General features: G+C 62.1%; 1 protein-coding gene across 6 annotated transcripts in view; it reads right to left on the bottom strand.

Annotated features, from left to right (window-relative positions):
• KCNAB2 (potassium voltage-gated channel subfamily A regulatory beta subunit 2) overlaps positions 1-19,594 on the bottom strand; it is a 67,975-nt gene that overhangs the window by 1,562 nt on the left and 46,819 nt on the right. For all 6 annotated transcript variants that reach the window (XM_058674492.1, XM_058674506.1, XM_058674501.1 and 3 more), the window contains 12 exons: positions 17,735-17,778; positions 17,163-17,200; positions 11,910-11,989; positions 9,494-9,538; positions 8,274-8,318; positions 7,143-7,186; positions 5,529-5,615; positions 2,004-2,089; positions 1,623-1,743; positions 1,359-1,453; positions 631-751; positions 100-188 (listed from right to left, as the gene is read on the bottom strand). In XM_058674492.1, coding sequence (XP_058530475.1) covers positions 100-188; positions 631-751; positions 1,359-1,453; positions 1,623-1,743; positions 2,004-2,089; positions 5,529-5,615; positions 7,143-7,186; positions 8,274-8,318; positions 9,494-9,538; positions 11,910-11,989; positions 17,163-17,200; positions 17,735-17,778 — 895 coding nt within the window. The remainder of the gene's footprint in view (positions 1-99; positions 189-630; positions 752-1,358; positions 1,454-1,622; positions 1,744-2,003; positions 2,090-5,528; positions 5,616-7,142; positions 7,187-8,273; positions 8,319-9,493; positions 9,539-11,909; positions 11,990-17,162; positions 17,201-17,734; positions 17,779-19,594) is intronic.

Genomic DNA, 19,594 nt, shown 5'->3' with positions numbered 1-19,594 from the left:
CCGGCCAAGCCCGGCAGGCTGCCCAGCTCCCCTGTCTGGCTCTGCTCTTGGGGACCTGTGCCCTACCCCGTTCACCTGTCTGGTTCCCACCTCGCTTACCTGGATGGCCCCGATGTTTTCTAGCAGCTGCTCAGCATTGGACGCACCCAGGAGCACGGAGCTGACGCCTTCATTCCTTAGGCACCAGGCTGAGGACGGCGAGAACTGGGGTGAGGCAGGGGCCCTCACTGCACAGCGTGCTCTGGCCCCGCCTTCACCCTGGCTGGCCACAGGGAGCCACACACTTGGTCAGTGGTGGTGGTGGGGTTCCCAGGGTTCCTAGCTGGCTCCCCAGTCCCGGGGTACGGAGGCTCTGCCCAAGGAGTGACTGGTGGGGAGGTACTGGGGAATATGGTGCCCTGTCCCTGCTGCAGCGGAGGCTCAGGGGCTCTAGGACCCTCTCTGGTCCTGGACCTGTGACTCTGGGCAGGTCAAGGGTGCTAAGCCCTGCCCGTGTTGGGGGGCTGTGCAGTGATCCCACTACTTTTCCCTGGAGTCCCTGGCCTTTCCCCTAAGGCCAGCCAGAGCTCACGCCCTCAGTTCCCACCCCTGGACACGGCCCTACGCCCACCCCAGACCCCGAGCTGTTACCGATGGCCAGCTGGGGCAGGGTGCAGCCCAGGCGCTCGGCGATGGCCTGCAGCTCCTTCAGCTTGGCCTGCTGGCGCCGGCCCTCCTCACTCAGGATCTTGTCCTTCAGCCACTGGTAGCCCTGGTTGGGGTGGGGGTGTGGCATAGTTACAGGCCTGGGCCTTCTCTCCTACGGCAGCATCCCTGGCTCAGGCCCCTGTGCGATCCTGCTCTGAAGGACACGGTTGGGGGTAGACTGAGCTGCCCACGCCCCTGCCTCCTCCCGACCATACCCTCCATCTCTGTGTCTCCCATCTGCCACATGATTTCTGTCGTAGCTGTGGGCTTGGGTGTAGGGAGTATGGTCCAAAGCCCAGGGCTCAGGCTGGGTGCTCCTTTCTCTGCTTGCTCCATGCTGGCAGCCAGGGGGCACAGAGCCTGGTGTGTGTGTGTGTGTGTGTGCGCACACATCCCAGTGGTCACCTCTGGGTAGCTCTGCAGTGCCTAACCCTGACCTCAGTCTGAGGTCTCAGGGGGCACAGAGCCTGGTGGTAGGGAGGCTGAGCCTCACTAGGGAGACTGTCCCATGGGGCGGACAGCCCCTATGGACACAAGGCTGGGCTGGAAGGGGCCATGTCCCTGCTCTACCTTGCCCAAGTAGCCCCCAGTAGACAGAGCTGGGCAGCCGAGGCCCAGGTGAGTCCACCTAGCACCAAAGCCACCTGTCCCCCGCCCGGCTCCTCCTTTACCTTCAAGGAGGCTCGTGAGTAGGGCGGGATGCCACTGTCATACTTCCCCGACACGATGCCGCAGGCCAGAGGCGACCAGGTCATGGCGCCTACTCCTGTGAGGAGGAAGCAAGCAGCATAAAGCCCTGGCCCCGAGGGTGGGCGAGTTGGCAGCAGGCCGGGCCGGGCCAGGCTGGGCAGGTGTAGGGTGGGGTGAAGCTGGGGCAGGTCAGGGTGGGGCCGGGTCGGGGTAGGGGTGGCAGTGGCAGGCCGGGCCAGGCGCACCTATCTTGTGGAACAGCTCCGGGAGCTGCACCTCCACCTTCTCGCGCTGAAACATGTGGTACTCCGCCTGCTCACAGATGGGCGGGATCAGGTTGAACTGCCGGGCCACTGAGTAGGCCTCCTGTGTGACAGAGAAGGGGACAGTGGCCCTGCCGGTCAACAGGCAGAGAAGGGGCTGCCCCCAGGGGCTGCCTGTCCCTCTCCCCATGCCAGCTACCTTTCACCAGTCAGCTTTTCTGAGGATCACTGAGAAGTTAAGCCACCTGTCTACAGGTGTTCCCACATCCTAATGCCTGCCACCCCCTCAACCTGTTCCCTGGTGCCTGGTCAGTGGGCTCGAAGGCACAGGAGCCACACAGCCACACCCTGCCCTGCACCTACCATGATCTCCATGGAGCTCCAGCGAGACGTGCCCCAGTACATGGCCATCCCCTGGTTGATGACGTGGGTCATGGCGCGCACGGTCTCTGGTGTGAGAGAAGGGAGGTCGCAGATGGGGGATGGCCAGAGCATGGGGGACCCAAACTGGGCACATTTGGCAAACACGGTGGGAGGGTGCAAGGGCGCTCGGGCAGGGCAAGCAGAGTGCTCAGTGGTCCTGAGGCCACGGGCAAGCAAAGGGGGACCACGGCCCAGAAGCTGCTCCCGGGACAGTCCCCGCAGTCATAGACTCCAAGGCACCCTAGGAAACTGGGTGTCCAGGGATCCCATCAGGAAAGGGGGGGTCCAGGATGTGGGCCTGCGCTCCCCGCGGGGGGGGGGCAGGTGGGCTCTAGTCTGGGGAACGATTGGGTTTGGGGGGCTGGTCACAGAGGAAGGGCTTCCGGATGGGTTGAGGTTTCAAACAGGAAGCTTCTAGAAGTTATGCCAGTTCTCCCAGGAATCCAGAGAACGCATGGAGGGGCCAAGGGCAAGTTGGGGCCCCTACCTGGTTCCCGGAAGGAGGGCTATAGGGCTGGACTCCCCAAGGGGAGCATACAGGGAGACTCCCCAGGGGCTGTGCCCCAGGCTCTCAGGCCAGCCCAATACCCCTGCATGTTCCCAGGGCTGGGAGGGGGGACAGGCGACCCTCCTGGGAGCGGCCAGGGGCTGCAGCCAGACAGCAAGGAGGCCCCACTAAGGAACTCTGAGAATGGCTGGAATCCCAGAGAGCAGGGACTCAAAGCCCAAGGCCCCAGTCCCTGACGCCCCACACCTGTCTCTGCCTGAGAGGGGCCCCTGTCCAAGGAGACAAGGATTCTCCCAAGTGCTCAGAGAGGATTGTGAGGGCTGGGCCACAGGGCAGCGGCTGGGGCCCTGGTGGGAACGCCCAGGTGCCACATTGAGTCCCTGCTGTTTCGCTCCTCCCACTTCCTGCTTGGGAGGCAGCAGGTGATGGTCCGAGTGCTGGAGTCCCTGCCCTCCAACCCCGACCCATGGAAGGCTTGAATTGATTTCTGGGCTCTTGGCTCCATTGTAGACACGAATGGAATGAACCAATCAACGGGAAAATACAAAGGCCACAGCCCTCTGCCCTCTGTGGTCCCCCCAGCCGTTTTGGCCTTGTGGGGATGCTGTGGTTTTGCAAACAAGGCTCTAAGTTGTTGCATCTCAAATGGCTCGGCTTCTCAGACCCCATAGAGGTTTGTGAGGGGACTGGCAGGAGACTAGGTGCTTCTAGAATCCCAACAGGAACCTTGCCCCGGGAAAGCCCACTGCCCACCCGACTAGCTTCTTGGCTGACAGGGGGGCAGCTGAGGTCCCTGAAAATGCCAGGGTGGGAGAGATGCAGGTGGGGGGCAGCTTGCTTTGTCCTGAGAGTGACACCTGAGAGTGGCTTTGGGCCTGCCTTGGCACAGGCAGGCACTGGTGGTTTCCTGGCCAGTCTGTTCAGGATGCCCTGCCTCACTGCTCCAGGGTCCCTGGGCCCTGTCTGGTTGCAGCTAGGGGAGTGGGGTGGTGGTGATCCTGGAGGGATCTTCTGGACCCTGGGAAGTCACCCTGGGCTCCTGCACCTGTAGGCTCAGCTCTGCCTTCTTCTAGGCTCAGGCGCTGTGGCTGCTGGAATTCTTCCCTGTCCAGGTATGTGTGTGTGTGCTGGGATTGGGACAGGCAGCGCGGGCCTCCCAGGGTCCTCTCCAGTGCTGCCTGCCTGAATCGTCTGAAGGGAGGCCCATAGGGCACCCAGAGGATGCTGGGAGGGTCCTGGGGACTGGCCACATCTTCCCTCTGTGCCTAGGCCCTGTGTTTGGCTAACTTTGCTTTATAAAATAACCTTGGGTGCGCCTGTGACCGTGCAGGGCCTTGTTCTTCTGAGCCCAGCTTCAGGTCCACACACCGGAGATGGGGCCAGAGGACCTCCAGTAGCAACCTTGTGCCCTTCCGTCCCCAGAGGACTGCCAGTGCCAGTCCCAGTGTTTCCTGATCACAAAGATCCCGACCAGCAAGACTTCACAGTGCTCCCTCCCATGTGTTGACAAGGGGGTGGCGCTGGGGCACTAGGCTGACAGCCACAGCCCACGGGGCCGCAGCTGTCCTGAGCAGTGGCGGGGTCCCTGGAGGAGCTGGGCAGAGGTAGGCGGGGCGTGGGACCCATGCAGGGGGCACGGTGCTCTAGTGGCATCAGTGGCCTCAGAAACACGGACAGCTGGGGACACATGTCCTTCATCCTATCAGCCAATGCCGTGGGACGGAGCAGGCGACCCAATCCTCCCAGCCACTGCCACAACCCAGGGTGTCTGGGCCACATGGGAGGGGTCAGGTGGCAGCAGCAGGTGGCAGGCGGAGCAGGAGCCCAAGGCCAGGCCTCAGGGCAGGGCCTGGGCCCAGGGCTGCGGGCAGAGCGCCAGTGTGGCGGCAGGCTGTGTCTGGGTCCCGGAGTCTGCCAGCTCTGGCCAGGAGTTTCCAAAGCAGGGCGAGGCCCGGACGTGGTTAGGGTGTGGCCCTGAGGACTTAGCAGGTTTGGAAGGGGTGGCTCAGTGGCTGGCGCTGCTTCTAGGGCTGACAAAAGGTGTGTGGAGGGCATGTTCTGGGTCCCTAACGGGCTTGCTCCTCGTACCAGCAGGGTCAAGGCTCCGGGCTGGGACAGCAGCGTCCTTGGAGGCCAGCGCAGGTCACAGCGCGGCAAGCAGGGGTGCGGCAGGGCGGGCTGAGGGCATGCACAGGAAGGGGGTGTGTGTGAAATGGCAGCATGGGTGGGGCCCTGCTCCTCCCACTCTCGCAAGGCGCTCTCCTTGGCCCCGGGCCCCCTGAGTATTTTATGAGGAGGTCTGTCGTGGGGGGACAGGACCGTGTGCACAAGGACTGGTTCATAAAATGCAGCGGGGACCCAGAGGCCGGCAGTCGTGCGGGCTGTGTACCTTCTATGATGAATGTCCTGGACTTGGAGGAACTAAATGGGTCCCCTGGTGATAAGAGAAAGATTTAAAGAGACCGGAATTTGCAGTGGTGGGAACATAGAGCTGGGGCCTGGCAAGGGGTGTGGGGAGGGACACACATCTCCCTGGGCAGGGCACTCATGTCGTCAGAGCGTCTCGCACACAACCCACGTGTCCCAGTCCCCGAGGCAGCAGAGCACACGTTAGTGAGGCGAGCAGTGGCAGGGCTGGGAGGACGCGGGGGGGCCTCGCCACACAAGCTGCCTCTACCGTGCATCCAATCCTCCTCTGGGTGATGGCGTACCCCTGCTTGGCCCTGAGCAACAGACTCCCCCAAACCTCCGAGACCTGGAACCTGCAGCTGCCTTTAGCTGCAAAATAACCAACTGCCCAAGAGGGAGTGGCGAGCCCGGAGCAGGGAGGTGCAGGGCACAGCAGCCTGGGGACTCTCACCCAGCCCGCAAGACCTGCCCCCCACATTGGGCTGGACTCCTGGCGTGCCCTGCTGGTAGGGCAGACGGCCTTGACTCAAACCCGGGGGCGCCCCTACCTTCCATGGGCGTGTTGGGGTCCGGGCGGTTGGCAAACACGACGTCCACGTACTCCAGCTGTAGGCGTTCCAGCGATGCTTTCAGACCTGGGACCAGGGCGCGGGAGCGGGACTGTCACCGCAGCCACACAAACCTTGCGGCTCTGCTGGGGCCCGCTCGGGGCCGGGAGGCAAGAGGGGGAGACGATGGGGCAGGGTGGGAGGTCTTGCGATTTCAGAAAACAAGGGTATATTGAAAAGGGGGGTCCTGCCCTTGAAGAGGGTACGGGGGACCACGGGCCAAATGTCCTGTAGCAGAATAAGAGGGAAAGCCCCAACACGGCTCTCTTCTGAGGCTGCTCCTTGGCTTTCTCCTGGTCAGCAAAGGGGGTCCCATGACCCCATTCCAGGCTGAGCCAGATCTGTTACATGAAAGGCACCTGTGGGGCCAGCCTGAGTCCCGGCTGCTCCGCTTCCAAACCAGCTCTCTGCTAAGGCACCTGGGAAAGCAGGGCAAGGTGGCCCACATGCCTGGTTCCCTGCCACCTGTGGGGCAGGCCTGAGTGGACATCCAGGCTGCTGGCTTCTGCCTGGGCCAGCCCTGGCTCTGGTGGCCATTTAAGGATGAGCCGGTGGGTGGAAGATGGCTCTTTGTCCCTCATTCTCTGTGTCACTCAGCCTTTCAAATACGTAAAAAGACCAAGGCCAAGAGTGTACCAAATGCTGTCACTGCACTGCTTCCGGGCAGGCAGAGGATGCGGCTGACAGGGCCAGCACGGGATGCTGGGACGTGTTAGGGGCAGGGGACAGGAAAGGCAGGGGGATCACCGGAGGACACAGCAGGAGCCCTGCAGCACCTGATGTTTCTTCTCGACTCCCAGCAACCCCAAGACGGCCGTGCTTACCATCTCCGCTTTACCCAGCTGCGACAGAGAGGTGGGGAGCGCGTCCCTGGCTCCAGGCCACCAGGCAGCCTGGCGCTGAGCCAAGACTGAGGCAGGTCTGTGGGTGTCCAGCCAGATTCCACAGCAGGTGCAAGGGGAAGGGGCAGGCTGGCCAGAGCAGCAGGTGCCTGGGGCTGGGACCCTCGACTGTGTGCCTGGGGGGATGATCCCGGGGTGCCGGGACCCTCGACTGCGTGTCTGGGGGTTGGCATGTCTTGGGGGATGATCCCAGGGTGCCTGTGGCTGGGACCCTCGACTGTGTGTTTGGGGTTTGGCATGTCTTGGGGGACGATCCCGGGGTGCCAGGGCCCTCGGCTGCGTGTCTGGGGGTTGGTGTGTCTTGGGGGATGATCCTGGGGTGCCTGGGGCTGGGGCCCTCTGCTGCATGTCTGGGGGTTGGTGTGTCTTGGGGGATGATCCTGGGGTGCCTGGGGCTGGGGCCCTTGGCTGCGTGTCTAGGGGTTGGCGTGTCTTGGGGGATGATCCCGGGGTGCCTGGGGCTGGGCCCTCGGCTGCGTGTTTGGGGGTTGGCGTGTCTTGGGGGATGATCCTGGGGTGCCAGGGCCCTCGGCTGTGTGTCTGGGGGTTGGCGTGTCTTGAGGGATGATCCCGGGGTGCCAGGGCCCTCGGCTGTGTGTCTTGGGGGATGATCCCGGGGTGCCAGGGCCGTAGGTGCCGAGCGCCTCCTCACCTTCTATGATGTGCTTCCTGGAAAGGCCCCTCTCTGTCTCTGCTCTGAAAAACAAGCAAGAGAGTGCATGGATGACATGTGCACGTGGGTGACGTGGCATGTGGGACGATGTGGTGTGCGCGTGGGTGACGTGGCATGTGGGACGATGTGGTGTGCGCATGGGTGACGTGGCAAGTGGGGATGATGTGGTGTGCGCGTGGATGACGTGGCATGTGGGGATGATGTGGTGTGCACGTGGGTGACGTGGCACAAATTTTTGGGGAAGCAGTGACAATGTCATGATGAAAGGAAGAAGCATCCTTCCCTTGCAAGTGCTAGGATCCCATATGGAGCCGGTTCATATCCCGGCTGTTCCAGTTCCCATCCAGCTCCCTGCTTGTGGCCTGGAAAAGCAGTGGAGGACGGCCCAAGGCCTTGGGACCCTGCACGTGCATGGGAAGCAGCTCCTGGCTTTGGATGGGCTCAGCTCGAGCCACTGTGGTCATTTGGGGAGTGGACTAGTGGATGGAAGATCTTTCTCTCTGTCTCCCCTTCTCTCTGTAAATCTGCCTTTCCAATAAAAATAAAGTCGTAGGGGTGAGCATTCAGTGCGGCGGCTACTTCTTCAGATGCTTGTACCCTGCACTGAGGCACTGCAGCGTGGCCCCTCACTCCAGATTCCTGTTGGTGGGTCCCTGGGAAGCAGCCACCGATGGCTCAAGCAAGTGGATCCCTGGGAGACCAGCATGGAGTTCCAGGCTTCTGGCTCCAATCTGCCCCAGCTGTAGCTGGTGGGCGTTTGGGGCATAAACTAGGGGGTGGGTGAGCTCTCCTCTCTACCTGCCTGTCTGTGTTGCAAAGAAGCTAAGTTAAAAGAAATGAAACCAAGCCAGGGAGTGATTCCTACGGGAGTTCCTGAGCCTGAGTGTGGTCCAGAGAACAAGGAGGGGCAGGGGGCTCTGCAGGGGCTGGGATGGCACCCAGGTGTTCTGACTGCTCTGGAGTTCTTGCAGAATTTTTATGGAATCTGTGATGTTCCATTTGTGGCCTGTGTAACTCAAAACCAAGTGGGACCTGAGTAGGACTAACTTGGGGTAAAGCCGCTCCCTGGGGCTTGCGGTGCCCCGGCCCCTCCCTGCTCCCCACACTTACTTTCCGCCCCAGAAGATCTTGGTGGTGATGACGAGGCTGGATCGCCTGTGGGCCAGAAGAGAAGGGTTGGGGGTTAGGGGCCTGGCTGCCTGGGGGGTCCTCCCCTCCCCTAGGGCCCCCAGCTCTCACACAGGGAGCTCCAAGGTGTGAACCAAGCCCATCGCCATCATTACATGAGTTGTGTACCCTGTGTCCAGCCAGGGGCTCCCCGTGGAACCCAGAAGGCAACCCCCCAGTCCCCCTGCTCCCCTACACCTCAACAATCATGTCACTAGGTGTCGGAGGGAGCTGGATGGGGAGGAGACAGGCATGAGGGCTTCCTCGCACTCAGGGAAGCTAGACTGGTCAGTAGCAGGAGCTGTGGCAGCGACTCCTGCCCAAGAAGAGGGGACAGCGACCCGGCGGTCCCTCAGGGTAAGGGAAGCATTGGCAGCCAGCCACCACACTGTGTGGGGACAGCATCACCTCCAGGCCGGGGAATCTCCGCGGGGGCCTTGGACTGGGGCTTCGGGGGCAGAGGGGTGACACCCCTGATGATGTGTGGTAGAGATTAGGCGCTGCCCCACCCATGTGTGCTCAAATTCTGAGTGGTGGGCATGGGGGGTGGGGATGAGGAACTCGTGGGGTCTTGCAAGCCACTTCAGATGAGGCCGTGGTGGCCCTGGGGCTCGGGAGGCCCAGTGTGTCTGGGGTTGGGATAGAGACCCCTGGGGGCCAAGCACAGGAATCCCAGGGGACCCCAACACTCATCCCCTTCCAGCCAGGGTGGTGACCCCAGAGAGGCTGACCTGGCCTCCTGACTCTTCCAGCCACTCTCCTCCCAGGCTGGGAGCTTTGCCACCAGCGACCCTGGCCCTCTGCCTCTCTAGGGGTGAGCTGGGACAGACTGGGGTGGGGGCAGCTGGGCCAGGCTGGACACCACAGGCTGCCCTCCCTGCCCTGCTTTACCAGAACCATAGACTCTTCTGGGGTCCTCTGCCTCCCATGGGCAATGCCTGAGCTGCGCTCCCTGCCCAATGGACTTCTAAGAACCAGCAACACAGCAGCAGGGGCTGGTGAGGCCACTGCCAGGCATTCCATTGGCTAAGAAGAGACAACAACTTGCAAATCTCAATCTTCCCGCTGTACCACCTCCAAGGACTGGCAGAGCCCCCGAGTGCCCACTCGCCCCCAACCTCTCCTGCATGTGCCCAGGTAGGTGGCATGGCACAGTTCCTTACCTCCACCCCTTCTTCTTGATAATGTTCCCCAGCACGACCTCAGCCCTGCAGAACGAGAGCGGGTTACAGAAGATGGGACCCAGCCCCAAGCTCACCGCCGGCCCTCGGCCCCTCTGTGGAAAGGCCACCTGCCCATGCCCAGCTTGGCTCGGCAGCTCATGACAGGGAGGCGAGGCCTGGGGCTGGCCAGAGCAGTCTGTCAGGGCAGGGATCTTGCTTGCCCTGCCCTGGCAAAAGTGGCCACAAATATGTGCCCTGCAGTTGCCTGCCTGAGCTGGCAGAGGGAAGGGTCCTTGAACTGCTCAGTAGGGCCAGCGTCGCGTCTACCTGGCTGGCTGGAAAGTCACGAGGGACAGGCCTGGCAATGCCCCCATGGGCCAAATGCCCAGGCAAGTAGATTTGCTAAAGGGTCAGTGATACATCAGGAGCATTCTGTTTTCAGACTGCCCCGTGTTCAAGGCTGGCGGGAGCTTTCCAGCAGAGCTTTTGTGCATGCGTCTCCCTTGACTCCAACAGAGACAGATGCCACGCCGAGCCCTCTGCCTTGCTTGTCCTCACCATGGGCTCTGCACCAAGTTCAGGTCAACTGGGGGTATGTCATGGGAGGGTCGCAGTTTTAAGAACCTTCTCTGCTTGTAGCAAAATGTTTCTGAGCAAAAACAACAGAGAATGATCCAAGGATCCGTGCCCAGCTCCCAACGTCAGGACAGCCCCAGGGTCACTCACACAGAAATAACGGACTCTAATTTGCAAGCTGTTTAGCATACATTCTGAACGCTCCTTGTCCATGGTCAGCAGGCACAGAGAGCTCACCCAGCCCTAGGTCTCTTCTTTTTGCCCCTCAGTTCCTGATCCATAGGACAAAGGATCAGGAAAGGCGGGAGGGAGGTGACAAAGGGTGCTCCTGGGGCCCGCGGAGCGCATGCTCAGGGCCCTGGCTGCCCGTGTAGGGGCCGTCCTCCCCAGTCCGTGGCAGCTGAAGTGGGCCACACGTTCGGCAGGGAAGGGGCAGCCCTGGCCCACTGCCTGCTTTCTCTATCTCGTGCAAAGTGCCTTCTCCCTGTGTCCAGGTTCCCAGAACCAGTGGCCACTGCCGCTGAGGCACCCACGGGGGCAAACAGGCAGGGTCCGCTCGGGGCTGGCTGAGGCCGGTGAAGGAACAAGGACAGCCCCTGGGGAAGCTGCTCCCTCAGTCCTGGGCTCTTCAGCAGGTGGCTCCCTGGAGGCCTTGCCCCTGCCTGCTGCTCGAGGGTGTTCAGTTCATGCAGAGCAGTGGCAGTGGCAGGAAGCAGAGAGTCTCCCATGATGGGGAGCCTGCCAGGGCCCTGCGCACTGGGCTGTTCATCTGGAGCTGGAGGTGGTCACCCCCACACTCTCATGGGCAGCAATGGCAGGCAGGGGCAGGGGCAGGAGAGAGGCTGGGGTGTGGCAACAGCCTGCAGCTTGTACCCTCCCAGCCTACATCCTGACGGGAGGCTGCTGCGCCTTGGAGGGGACGGAAGGGTTGCAGGAGCACCCCCCCCGGCATGTACCCCCCAACCCCCCGCCCTGGGCCTTGGATTGGGATTTGGACCAAGAGCCCTCAGGGCTTCCTGACAGTAGGTAGGCGAGCACCTGGAGAGCAGCACAAGGCAGGTGCAGCCCTGCGCCCCATTCATGCCAGGTGGGCACTGCGGCCAGCCTGGCTGACCGAGGGGCAGAGGGCGGATGCAGACAGAGCCAGTTAATGACCGTGCAAACAGAAGCTGACTTTTGGAGAGCCGACGCAGGCGAGTGGATGATTTGATTACGGCAGTCTTTAAAACTGAAGCCAGCAGCCCTGCCAGACGAGGGCTGCACTTTCACGTAATTGAGTAGAAGGTTTACTCCCAAGATGTGAGCTGCTTCCAACGGTGCTGGGGGCCAGAGCCTGCACCCCCAGGGCTCCGAGGGGCCCTCGCTCTCCCTACAGCCCTGAGCCTGGTGCAGTGTCTTTGGGGTCAGCCTGCCTTTTGGGCACATTGCAGGGAGTTTAACCAGGCTGTCCAGCCCTCTGGAAACAACAACTCACAGCATCACTGAGAACAGTCAGCATGGAAGGCATGTTAGGGAGCAAGAGCTGTGGGGCAGGGCACCTATAGCCAGCTGCAAGAGCTGTGGGGCGACCCACGGGGCAGGGCACCTATAGCCAGCTGCAAGAGCTGCGGGGCGACCCACGGGGCAGGGCACCTATAGCCAGCTGCAAGAGCTGCGGGGCGACCCACGGGGCAGGGCACCTATTGCCAGCTGCAAGAGCTGCGGGGCGACCCACGGGGCAGGGAAGAGCACCTACTGCCAGCTGCAAGAGCTGTGGGGCGACCCACGGGGCAGGGAAGAGCACCTACTTGCCAGCTGCAAGAGCTGTGGGGCGACCCACGGGGCAGGGAAGAGCACCTACTTGCCAGCTGCGTAGACTTCCGCGGTATCAAAGAGGTTAATGCCGTTGTCGTATGCCAATGTCATGAGCTGCTCTGCCATCTGCAATGAGAGAAAGTGGCTGCAGTGGCCAGCACTGTCCCGCCAGCGCCGGGGACTCTGGACCGTCACCATGACCATGACTCTTACAGCTGGGTCAAGCAGCTGGTGTTGAGTTCAACAGTGTCTCCACCGACCTCAAATTCACACCCACTCAGAACTTCACAATGTGACCCTATTTGGAAATAACATCCTTGTGGATGTGGTTGGGGTAAGGTGCTAGTGGAGAGGGTGCATGAAGAGCCACGTGCGAGAGAGGTGGAGCGTGGGGTGTGTGTGCAGGCCTGGGTGGGCCAGCGCTGCGGGAGCCGCAGGACTGAGGGAGCGGCAAGGGTCCGACTCCTCGTCTGAGCCTCTGAGGGGGCAGTGCCCTGTCAGTACCTTCAGTGCGGACTTTGGCTCCCAGGGACTGCCTGAGGACAAATGGGCTGCTGGGTGCCCCCTGAGGTGTGGCACGGCTGTGGGAGTCCCTGCCAGGAGCTCAGCAGGCAGTGCTGGGCTGTGCCCTCCGCCTGGTCTCTGGGATCCCTGTAGATTCTGAGAATCCTTAGCAGGCAGGCTGAGGCCCTCAAGGAGGCAGCCTCCAAGGGCAGTCAGGAAGGCACTCCCAGGGCTGCTGTCCCTCTGGGCAGTCCTCACCCACCCCCGCTCAGGGCACCAGCCCCCCTCCCCTGCTGGCCCAGGGTGTGGTGGGTAATTCTGACTCCAACCCGCAGGACACAACTCTGGCCGGCTGGGGCTTCACAGGGACGGGCAGGTGTGGGGCGGGAGAACGCCCTAGAGGCCTCTGGGAGGGAGGGTCCACGCCTACTCGCGCCCTGGGGGAGGGTAGGCCCAGAGATAACAGAGCCTCTGCTTTTTCAACCGGAAGTTAGAAATCCATGCTGCTTCGAGAGCGAGCGGGAGGGGCGGGTGAGGTCACCCGCTTCCCAAGCCTTGGCACGGAGCCCTGGGCCTTCCCGAGCTGCTCCGACGCCCAAGGCTAAGCCCGGATTAGCAGTGGCTGCTGCGGCTCCAGTCGGGAGGCCTGGGCAGAGACGGGTGGGCGGGGGTGAAGGCGCGGCTCTCAGGACCCACCCTGACAGCTGATTGGCTGTCTGCCTACCGCAGGGCCAGAGGCCGCAGGTGCACGCCTGGGCTGCTCCGACCCTCTCCCCTCCTCACCCCAGGGCTCAGCCTCACCTGCACCCTGGGTGCGTCCTGCCAGCCAGGCCGAGCGAGCCCAGGAGGGCAGCGTGTGCCATGACCTGGCAGGGGCCAGGTCCAGACAGGCCCTGCAGCTCTCTGCACCTCAGCCCCACGCTTCGCATCAGGAGGGTAGCATGCTACGGCTGGCTTCGCTGCCAGCACTCACAGTGTGCCCGGGTGACCAGGTCCTGGCAGCCCCCACCACCCACTGGCCCCTTCTTCCCTTGTGTGTGCATGCTTTTTTTAAAGGCTGATTTTAAAATTTATTTTTATTGGGAAGTCATGTACAGAGAGGCGGAGAGACAGAGAAGATCTTCCAGGGCTGCCGGGATTAGAACTGGTGCCCATATAGGATCCCAGCACGTGCAAGGCAAGGACTTTAGCCACTAGGCTACTGCGCCAGGCCCGCGTGTTTTTTTCTTAAGGTGTCTCAGCTGCTATCAAATATGCACTGGATGACTCACCATTGCGACCACCCCCAGTGTATGCACTGTGGTGCTGCTGGGTCCTGCTGGGCAGCCACACCCACCATCCGCACAGCTTCTGCATCAACCCAAATGAAACTGACTCTCCAGCCCCTCGCCGTCACAGGGGACAAGGGGGCAAGGGGACAGCCCCTGGAGGCCCTCCAGGGACTCTGGTGCCTGGTTCACCCACACGGCACCCTGCTCTCAAGGCCCACCATGCTGGAGCATCTGCTGAGACCCCCTGGGTTGGGTTCTACGGGGCAGGGGGAGGAGTCTGGGAGGCAGCAGGACAGTGGAAGGTCCTCGGGCCCTGCAGCCGAGGGGCCTGTGTGCAGGAGGGCAGCCTGCAGGGCCTGCTCCAGCTGGCATGATGCCCGTCCCGTGTCCGGGGCTCAGCCCGGAGCCTGCCTGGATTCCTGCTCTGGCTGCAGCTCCTGCGTCTCCCCCACTGCACCTGCCTTGGCCCACCCCTCGGCTCAGTTCTTGCCCCTAGCAGCCTCAGCCTGCTCCCCACAGGGACTAGGTGCATGCGCACCTTGGGAAGGCCCCGTCAGGCCAGCTTCCCTCCACTAAGAGCCTCCGGGGGCTCCTTGCCCACACAGGGACAAGGCCCCACCAGGTCTGCCCCGACTCCTGCCGCTAAGCCTGCCCCTGGCTCTTGGCTTGGAGTTCAGCTTTGCTGTCCCCTTGCCCCCTTGTCCCCTGTGATGTGCTTTCCTGGGTTCATGTGGCGCGTACGAGGCGGGGGTCTCAGCTCCACCCTCCCCACGGCCTGTGCTGTGAGCAACACGAGCCCCGCCCCAGCCCTCATTCTGGTTCTATCCCTGACAGGTATGGAGTCACCTATGACAGACAAGGGACTTGGCTGCTGCGATTCAATGCATGGCTTGGAGAAGAGGAAGTGAAGCTGTTCTTCCAGGTGGGCCCCCAAAGCGGCCCCTCCAAGGCCTCATGAGTGCCGAGAAGGGAAGGCGCTGTGGCGCAGGGCATGGAGGGGTGTGCCTACCAGCGCAGGGGCTGTGGCAGCCACCAGGAGCCGAGAGGCAGGGAACGGGAGGCGGCCTCCCAGCAACCCCCTGACTTCTGCTTGGGGAGGCTGATGCTGGCGTTCGGGCTTCTGGACCCGAGGACACTCATGGTTCTGTGGTTCTGTCACCCAGCCGTGGTCACTCGTGGCAGCAGCTGCAGGGGACCCATGTGCTGTCCAGAGCAGATCTGCCCATCAGGGAAGGAAGGAGACCCAGCAGGGACAGCCCTCCAGCTGGCACTGGTGACCTCCAGACCAGCCCCTCCCAGCACCCCCACCCAGGGCAGGCCAACCTGGAGCACGCCTGGTTCTCTGCGTGGCGTCCCTGCCCGCGTGGCGTCCCTGCCCGCGTGGTGTCCACCAACAGCTGCAGCCAGAGTAGACCCGCGGACTCTGTCTGACTCAGCATACTGATCCTGACGCCAGCTGTCCCTTAGTCCCAAGGGAACCTTAAGCTGCTCTTCGTTATACCTGGGACCACACCTGGGCAGCCAGCAGGAGGAGTGCTGCTCGGGCCTTTCGTGGGCTCTACAGATGAGCAGTGGGGAGTGGCAGGAAGGCCGGCGAGCAGCAGGGGTGAGGACCTGACTGACCAGGGCAGCTCCATCTGGTGGCCCTGTGGTCTCAGGTGGGCTAATGCTGTCTGCTTTCTTGTGGTACCTCGTGAGAACGGCTGAGAACCAGGCCGGGTCCTATACCCAGGGGCCTCTGTACTCGGGGAGAGTGGGAGCCATTTTGACCTCCTGGGTGGTTTGCTCCACTCCTGGGCAGGGTGCACTTCTGCCCTGGCATAGCACACAGCGAGGACATGGGCCAGCACCCCTGGGACTCCGCTGAAGGAGTCTGACGGTGAATGACATATACTTCGCAGGTGTGGCTATGTGTCAGTAAAGCTTCATTTACAAACAGACTGCAGAAGTCACAGACGGGAAGTGGAGCCAAGGCCACCTCTGGCCGGGCAGTTGCTGCGTCAGGCCCCTGCAGTCCCGCTTTGGAACTCCCGGGGGTGGCTGTGCAGGCACTTCAGAAATGCACACCTCCTGATGGCTGCAAAGGCAGGGAGCAGGTGTCTGCCCGGTGGCTAAGATGGCAGGTAACTGGGTGCCTGTCCCAGCGCCTCTTCCTGTCTCCAGCTGATGCTGACCGACCCTGGGAGGCAGTGGCGAGAGCTCAGGGAGGGGCTTCCAGCCGAGGCCCCGACCCAGGCCTGGCCACTGCCGACACTTGGGGAGTGAGTCAGTGGATGGGAGCCCTCTCTTTTTCTCTCTCAAATAACCAACTAAAAATTATCTTTAAATGGCTAAAATAGTAACTTTTACATATTTAGCTAGAAATTAGGGAACAAGCACACCACTGTTGACGTGTGGTGAGCTGAGCTGCTGCCTGTGACACAGCAGGATGGATTAAGGTGGCTGGTTCAAGTCCTGGCTGCTGCACTTGCAATCCAGCTCCCTGCTAACAGGCCTGGAAAGGCAGCAGCCCAGGGTGGGCCCTGCCCGCTTGCTTGATGCCACTATGGCATGAAGCCCTAGGCACTCTTTACCGAACTGAGTTGGCGGCCAGCTGGGTCTGCTGGTGGCCGAATCGCCCCGATTCTTTGCCTTCCTCTGGGGATGTCTGGCTGTGTGACTGTTGCTGCGAGTGTGAGGTCGCAGCCTCCACAGAACCCTCCCACCTGCTGCTGGAGTAACCACACACCAAGGGGGAGTGAGACTGAGGCAGGCCCGTGGGGCCCCAAGTTCTGGTCAAACTGGCGTGGCCATGGAAGGCAGTGCCTTAGAAACTTCTGCTTCACCGGGAGAGCACAAAAAAGTTCTGCACAGATTTCAAGAGAAAATGAGCTTTTTGCTCCGTTTCCCTGAACTTCCCGAGGTGCTCTCCTGGCTCTCTAAGCGTTACTGTCATCAGAATAGAACCCCACAGAACAGCCACATGTCTAGTTTCTGGTGGAAGCGTGGCGGAGCAGCCATGGCTGACAAGGCGCGCTCATGTGCATGTGTGGCCCTCCTGGCAGGGGGAACCCCCTTCCCAGGCAGGTGCCCGGGCTCCCCAGTAATGGCTGCTGTCCTTCCCAGGTCACCCTCCTCATCCAGGACCGGGCACCCACCTGGCCCGTGCTGCCCCTTGGCTTCCCAGAGACCCCAGGTGCCAGCATATGGACAGCACTTCTCAGAGTTAGCCTCTGCACCCCGGCGGAGGCGACAGAAGCCCCAGGGGACACACGGTACTGATGTTCACAACTCACGCGGAGTCTGGAGGCGAGCGGCACACAACTTGGCAGAAACGTCAACCTGCTTGGCTTGCCGGCTCGAACTGACCTTGGCGGACACTCGTTGAAGGGCAGACCGTGTCTGCACTCTGGGGCTTTACCCTTGGGAGCTCTGAGCTCCCTAAATCCTCCTGGCTAATGGTGAAGCCCCTGGAGCATGGTTCACACAGGGGACCTCACTGCATGTGCTGGCCAGGGGCCACGTGCTGGGGGACTGTGTCTTACCTCATCGGTGACCTGGCCGCCAAACGTCACCCATGTCCCTGGAAGGAGACACAGGGGCCCAAGTAAGTTAGAGAACCTGCTGGATTCCTCCCCTTGTCCCACCGTGGGAGACCTCAGAGAGGTGGGGGAGGGGGCATCTGGGGACTTGTCTCCCAGGGCTGAGGCTGCTGCTGCCCCTGGTAATGGAAAAGAGGACTCTGGCCTGAGACCAGCTGCATGGTCTTGCAGGGAGGGCCAGGAGGGGGCGCTGCTGGGGTGGCAGGATTGTGCCCCCACAGGGGTGGAGGGCAGCATGTCTGACCACAGCCTGCATCTGTTTAACAGTGGCTCTGAGGGCCCGAGCCCAGCCATGGCCGCCATCTTGCCCGCATACCTGGGGCCAGTAGCCCCATGGTTTTCTGGGGTGCACAGTCGGGGAGGCTGTGTATCCAACAGGCCTGGCACGTCCAAATCTACTCCGCTGAGGTGTGGCTCGGCCCCACCCGTGCCCATGCAGCCTGGCCCCTGAATTCTGGGCTCCTGAAGAGGACAGCTCCTGCTTCTACAGCTGACCCAGGGGGCTCCCCACTCACCAAGCCCCAGGCAGGACACTCGCAGGCCGGACTTGCCCAGATTTCTGAAAAAATAAATAGACCCAGGCTCGTGTGAGTTTCCAGTGCCAGACCACCCTCCACCCTCCCCAACCAGGCGTCTTGGGGCTCTAACGGGCACAGGGACCTTTGGAGAGCGGCCTCTGCTTGTTGGCTTGTTGGTCCAGAGGGGAGTGACAAATGTCCCCCCGCAGGTGCTGCTTGCAATCTTGCAGATGGCCGTCTCCTGAGAAGCAGTGGGCTTGTCCCCTGCTGCATTCTCGCTCCCCTTTGGGGTCTGCTGCCCCTCCTGGAGGCCCCACTTCCCTGAGGCCGCGGCCTGGAGGGAGCTCCTGACCTGGCACAGCTGCCCTGCCTTCGGCTGGGATTTTCTTTAACTGAGGCGGAGGGCGGGGTCTTGCACAGGACAAGAGCAGGTTGAGTGGAAGCTCTTGAGCCCCATCTCACGTTCTGGCTACCCTCACAAGACTGTGGCTTCAACTTGCCCTGGCATGCAGAGGCCGACAGCCCCTTGCTCTCCCAGGCAAGGCAGTGAACTCACTGAGCTGAGCCCTCCAGCCACAGAAGCCTGTGTCGATGGAGGACGGTACCAGCAGCAGCGGCAGCCAGGTCTGACAGCCGGGCAGGCACTGGGGAGAAATGGTACCGTGGCCATGATGGGGTGGCGCAAAGGCCCTGGTGACACACTGACAGACGTTGCACACGGCTTCGCTGGAGGGATGTCCCACCCCCTGCCTCGGGGGTGCCCCCTGCCTCAGGCACCTGGCTTAGGTGGTTCAAAGGGAGGCCAGCCCTGCCCTCCTGCAGAGTGCTCCAGTGAATTGACCGAGTGGGGCAAAGCTCAGCTGTGGGCACCCCCTCCTGAAGATGTCCCCTAACGCTGGGCACACTGCGTGGTCAGCGCCCAAGGCAGAAAGGTGAGGCCAGGCAGGCGTGGGGTGTGGCTGTGGCCGGGGACCAGGGACAGGCCCTGGCAGCCAGCCTGGGGAGAGCTGGTGAGGCCGCTCTGACTGTTATCTGATCCAGGTCCAAGTGCCCAGTGGGACAGGGACGTCTCCCTTGGGTGGGCTCTAGCTTCCTCTAGGGTGTGGCAGGGATGCAGGCCCCTGGTTGCCACAGGGGCCTCTGCTGGCGACCACAGATCTAGGGCGCTGTGTGACGCTGCAACCACTCCACTTGGCTCAGTTCCCTGTGAAAGCAACAGTATTGGCTCTGCTCTGTGCTTCCAGGCCTCGGCAGAAGCAATGAGAACGGACAGGGTGCCTCCAGGCTGCAGCTAGCCATGCACGGTTGACAGCACAGCCTGGTCTGGACGGGGGCCGCAGGCAGGAAAACCACTTCCTGCACGGCCCCCTCTCCTCATTAAAACCCTGTGGAAAGATGAGGCAGCTGGCTCAAACCTCAAGCCTGAACGCTGTGGCTCCACATGATCCAGCCTCATGTCCCCCCTGCACTCTGCACAGCTGGGGCTGAGGGGCGCCCACAGACCCCTTGGCCCGGTAAGGCCCTCGCTGCACACACCACACTCAGCGGCCTTTTCTCTCCCAGCTGTCTGGAAAGAGGACTAACATTTGACCTGTGAGGGCTGGCGTCGTGGCACGCAGGCCACCGCCTGTCACTGGCATCCCACGAGTGTTGGTTCAAGTCCTGGCTGCTCCACTTCTGATCCCATCTCCTGCTCCTGTGCCTGGGAAGGCATAGGATGGCCTGAGCGTCGGGGCCCTGCCACTGCTGTGGGACACCCGGGCAGAGTTCCAGGGCCTGCTTGGGCCTAGACCTATTGTGGTCATTTAAGTAGCAAAACAGTAAAATCAAAGATCCCTCTCTCTCTCTGTGTTACTC

Source organism: Ochotona princeps, chromosome 2 (assembly GCF_030435755.1).
Source record: "Ochotona princeps isolate mOchPri1 chromosome 2, mOchPri1.hap1, whole genome shotgun sequence".
Lineage (NCBI taxonomy): Eukaryota > Metazoa > Chordata > Mammalia > Lagomorpha > Ochotonidae > Ochotona > Ochotona princeps.
The sequence above is the reverse complement of the archived record's forward strand: the minus strand, read 5'-3'. Positions and strand labels throughout refer to the sequence as shown.